Source organism: Nannobrachium achirus (assembly GCF_963921795.1).
Source record: "Nannobrachium achirus genome assembly, chromosome: 7".
Classification (NCBI taxonomy): Eukaryota; Metazoa; Chordata; class Actinopteri; order Myctophiformes; family Myctophidae; genus Nannobrachium; species Nannobrachium achirus.
In genome coordinates, this window is record NC_137816.1 from 886,744 (window position 1) to 892,308 (window position 5,565).

A 5,565-nucleotide genomic window follows, 5' to 3' on the forward strand; every position below is an offset into this window, starting at 1 on the left:
GCCAAGATTTCTAATGATTAAATGCCCTCAAACAAAAAGTTAATTTGATCGATATCCAGGCAATTCCACAGATTAAATATCCCTTTACTAGACTTAATAAAATGTATAAAGGCACACATTTGCAATACTGCTCTAGCTCTAGTAAATAATAATAATATATTTGACCTGAGGGAGAGAGAAAGAAAGAAAGAAAGAAAGAAAGAAAGAAAGATAGATTATCTTGTAGGACCATGGTCACTGTCAGTCTGACAGAGTGTGCCCTTGATTCCAGTCTTTGAACTGGTTCATACCTACTGTATGTGATCTAGATCAGGGCTATTCAACAGGGGGCCCGGGACCCCTAGGGAGTCCTCAGAGTTACTACAGGGGGTCCTCCAAATCTTCTAGTCCTTTTTATATTAACAACTTGAACCCTAGTGTCCATATTCTGAGAACTGTAGCCAAAAATAGTCGATCTACAAGCTCACAACGCCTTTTTGGCAAAGAGGTTTGGTGTAGAGGGGAAAAAGAGCAGACTAAGTACAGAGTGAAAGGTCAAGTTTATCAAGTATTGTTGTGGGGGTCCCTGCTTCATCTCTCTCAACTAAGGGGTCCTTGGCTTGAAAACGTTGAAGACCCCTGATCTAGATCTTTGGTTCTCTACCTGTTGAGACTGTGACCACCATAATGATTTGAACTGGGGACCCCCCACCCTGAGGCATTATTTTAGTTTGACTTGGTTCCACAGATACATAATGTGAAAATAGCAGTTCTAGTAGATCTGCTATATTTAAAAAAAAATGCATTCATATTTCTTTGATAATTTGGCCGATGTTTGACCATTTGTTATAGTATTGTTTGTTGATTATGTTTTCTTTTCTTTCTTTTTTATTTGTTGGGGTATTAAACAAGTCTTGAATTGTCACTGTCATCTGGAAAAAAATACATACATTTAATATGTTAAACAGTTCAAAAGCAGTCATTCATAAAATATATATATATATGGACAGTTGATTTGATATTGACTATGATTCTTTGCTTTATATGATGTATTTTTTTAAACTTAAGTTTGTATGATGTATTTGTATTACTTTTATTGATTGATTTACATTTAATTATGTAATTTTAAGGGTATTATATAACTTACATATATTACGTATTATAACATATTGTTTTACAACATATTGTTATTATAAGACAATGTAAGAAGGGGGCCAGACAAAATAAGCTTTTCCTGTCCCTTCTTGAACAAAAATGGTTGTGCTTTGTTATTGTGTTGATGATGTATGGGGCAAATAAAAAGTACAGTTTTCTGTAGTTTCTATACTATGTAACCATTTTAGCTCTTTCCATTTGTGATTTTTACACTGTTAGGGTTATGTGCATGTTGAACAATGCCTTAGACTTTCTTTTACTTATTATCCTATTGGATTGTAGGATTGTTCAAATTACTAATTAATAATGTGACCCATGTGGTTGTCTATTTATGAGACCTGAAATTTGACCTTGGCTCGAAATGTCGTCAATAAATTACACTGGAGCAGAGTGTGCAGGTTTTATTATTTTTCTTTGTGATTTATAAACCAGCACCTACTGTATAATTGATGTGAACATTCCTCCTGGTCCTCAGTGATGCGCTCGTGTCCATGTATGGGCATATCGGTTGGTTCTCGCTGGGCACAAGACTCCCTCGGATTGTTGGTTGAAGTCGGTCGGTCGCATCACAGAGGACCCGAGGGATTATGCGACAAGTGTTATTTTGGTCGGTTCAGCGGATCTCCAAAAATATATATAATAATACCAAAAAATCCACATACTGTATATGGAGTACACTGATGTCATCACTATAGCATCACAATATGATGTCAAAGTACTGACTCCAACTTTTACACGGATACCTCAAATGTTTGCCGTTACCGTATGTACAGTTGAAACAACATTCTTTTGTAGAACCGCCAATCCAACCAATATGCCCATATCTCCATAAATTATACATGGAACTCTGGTCCGATATATATATATATATATATATATTAATAATGAATTCCTCCTGCGCGACCTCGCCCTCTGCGCCCTTAGGCGTCTTACTGGTATTATACAACATTTATTATTCACATCGGGGGTAATAACATAATTGACAAAGTACATCTTAGACATTAGCAATAGCTTATACTCCGATATTCCGAGTGCATGTGCATGCATAGAGGCTTTAGAACAGCTAGAGTCAAGACAAAATATAGTTGAATAAAAACTCCAGCTGTTGCCAGATGCAACCAGTTCAAAAAGTCCTCTCCAGCGGATGAGAGCAGACGTAGGCTCTTTTCTCCAGGACCTGCTGGGCGATCTTCTTGATGTTGGCATCGTTGTTCTCTGGTGAATGCTTTTGCAACTGAGTCATCAAGTAATTGTTCTTGAAGAAGACCTCGGAGCAAAATGTATTTGCAAGCAGCACCTCGTGGTCATGGTTCCTCAGTCCTATGCAGACAGAACGTGTAGCTCTGGACAGCACGGCGGTCATGGCATACAGGTTGATGAGAACGTCCGCTACTCTCTTCAGAACCAGCTGCTCGTCTACGATTGTCTTTCCATATCGGTACAGCAGGCTCTCTGTGGTCGAGGCAAAAAAGTAGACATTCTGCTCAAACTTCTTTGCACTGTCCGCCAAGCTGGGATGCACCACTCCATCTTTGCCTGTTAGGCCCAGATCCACACTCCCTCCCACAGAGTCCTTCAGTTTTTTTCCCAGCATGCCCAGAGCAACGCCTATATTCCCTTTCTTCATCTCCTTGATTTTCCCCGTCAGGATCTTGCCGGCGTACTGCATGCCAGTCAGAGCTATGGACATCCTCAGGATTTCATTGGTCCCCTCAAAGATGAGCAGAATGCGACAGTCTCTTAGGTAGCGCTCGTACGGATAGTCCTTGGTATAACCTAGACCCCCCAGGATCTGCAGGGCCTCGCTGGCACAGATCCAACCTCCCTCTGAGCTGAACACCTTGACCATGGCAGCTTCTAGAGAGCAGTCTTCAACACCTGGTCTGTCCATCATCCCTGCTGTTAGGTACGCCATGCTCTCCATCACAAAGGCATTCTGGGCCATCACTGCAAACTTCTCCTGAATCATGCCAAATTCGCTCAGTTTTTTGTTGAACTGCTTTCTAGTTCCAGCGTATTCTGCTGTCAGTTCTATGAGTTTTTTGATCATTCCTGCCCCAGCACTGCCCATACTAAACCTTCCCGAGTTCAGGATGTTCATGGCAACCTTAAACCCACCACCAACTTCTCCTATGATGTTCTCCACTGGTACGGGCACATTGTCAAATGTTACTTCACAAGTGTTGGATCCTCGGATTCCCAGTTTGTCCTCAAGCTTGCCGCTGATAATGCCACCAAATACTCGCTCCACGATGAAGGCAGAAATCGTATCTTTTTCCACACCGTACTTGTCAACCACCTTGGTCCTCGCAAACACTGTCATTATGTCTGCCAGTCCTCCGTTGGAAATCCAAATCTTAGAGCCGTTGAGTAGGTAACGAGTCCCGTCTTCTGACAGAGTGGCACGCGTCTGAATAGAGGCAGCATCACTGCCACTTCCAGGTTCAGTCAGGCAGAAAGCTGCAACATGCTCTCCTGAGGCCAGTTTGGGCAGATACCTCTGTTTCTGTTCCTCACTTCCTGCTATCAGAATACCCTTCAGGCCAATGGCTTGATGAGCAGCCAGAGTGACAGCAATAGATCCATCCAATGATGTGATTTCTCCTAACCGTGCATACATGGTGTTGGAAAGTCCAAGACCCCCGTACTCCTCAGGGACCTGGATACCAAACAGGCCCAGATCTTTCAAACCCTTCAGGGTCTCTGGAGGAATCTTAGCTTCATGGTCTATCCTCTTTGAGTCAACCTCCTCGTTGAAGAACTTCTCCACTGGTGCAACAAACTGGTTGATCTCCTCCAACTCTTCATTTGAAATTTCTGGGTATGGAAAGACCTCCGACTTGTTGACTCGTCCCAGGAACAGATCTTTGGCATAGGCTGAATGTCTCACTGTGCTTTTAAATGTCCTCTGCTGCCCCAAATGAATGGCTTGTGTCCCTATGTGTTTGCCAGACCCATGAAATGGGTAGGCCTACATAAGCAAATGTCGGTCTGTCCGGGTTTTCTATATAAAGGGTATATATGATGATGACATGATGATGACATGCCTACAAAAGGCATGATGTCATAAATGATGATGACAGACAGGGGGTCTGGCACAACCAGGTTGACCTGGTCTAGTTTACATTACAGATACATGTTTTTAAATGTTTAGACACAAAGATAACTCTGTTTATATTCAACATTGTTCTGACCTGATACAGCTGACTGCCTAACGGCTCCACTGGACTTGGAATGAATGTGGCTTGCTTAGAGACCCATTTATGGACGCTTTAGGGACAAGTATCAGACTGACTCATTCAAGTGTCATCATAAACGGACTCAGATAGAGTTAACGTCATATACACACCATATTTAGACAGATATTGTGGATCTCCATATTGGGAGCTGATTGATTCCTCATGGCATCAGGTAACTCAAACTGACATTATGACTAAATGCACCTTCTGTAAGAGTGTGTGATACTGAGCCAGATGATATGGAGTATTACTTTGTCGTCAAATGGCTCTTAGGTTGTTAGTGAAAACGTAGTGGCTTAGTGTCTGTCCCACTAGTGGGTGCTTGTGACAGGACTAATTGTGAAATATTATAGCTTAAAAAAGGAGGACTGTATATTCTGAGGGGGTTTAGGTAATCAGGATTAATTGCTTATGTTTGTGTGTGTACACACACACAGACTCTCTCTTTTTTGGAATAACCTGCTGGGGTGGCAACAACAGAGCGGGTGACACCTTTAACCTAAACAGACTGGTGAGGAAAGCAGGCTCTGTTGTTGGGTCCTCTTTGCAGGGGGTGGAGGAAGTAGCCAGAGTGCGAACGGCTAGGAAGCTGAACTCCATCTTGAACAACTCCTCCCACCCCCTCCATCTTGAGATCTTCAGTTACTGGAGTAAGAGAGGAAATTACCGTTTTGTCTACCCAGGACGGAGATGCAAGAGACTAGGAAAGTCTTTTGTACCGGCTGCTCTCAAGCTGTACAACGACGAGACACACAACGGTCGATTGACAAGGACTACCTTCCTAATGTAGGACGACGGTAGCCTTTTTAGCCTCTTTTTTTTTTAATTTCTTTTACTGAAACTATATCTGCACTGACTCTGACCTCTAAGGACCTTCCAGGGAGGGTGCTCTTGTGAGTCTTGCGGCATCACCCTTGTTTTTTTTGCTAGTTGTTTTTATCGCTCTGACCTTGGACACTGCACTATTAGGTTGTGTTAGTAGCTTTTTTTAGTATTTCTGCTTGTGTTTGACATGATGTAGAGTTACTTGTTGCACTAACTAGCATTGACTGTTATGGTCACTTTGATTTGGGCACTGTATTATATTGATAGTTGTGCTTAGGACACTTTATGTATGGTCACTTTGATCTGGGCACTGTATTATATTGATAGTTGTGCTTTAGGACACTTTATGTATATATATTATCCGTTC

The 5,565-nt window shown here is 42.0% G+C and overlaps 1 protein-coding gene across 1 annotated transcript; it reads right to left on the bottom strand.

Annotated features, from left to right (window-relative positions):
- Nucleotides 1–2,257: 2,257 nt before the first annotated feature.
- Nucleotides 2,258–4,015, bottom strand: LOC308288552 (complex I assembly factor ACAD9, mitochondrial-like; the record flags this gene model as incomplete). The annotated part of the gene is made up of 1 exon (XM_080730017.1): nt 2,258–4,015. Exon 1 carries the CDS (start codon nt 3,752–3,754, stop codon nt 2,258–2,260), a length of 1,497 nt encoding a protein of 498 aa, XP_080586143.1. The 5' UTR covers nt 3,755–4,015.
- Nucleotides 4,016–5,565: the final 1,550 nt, after the last annotated feature.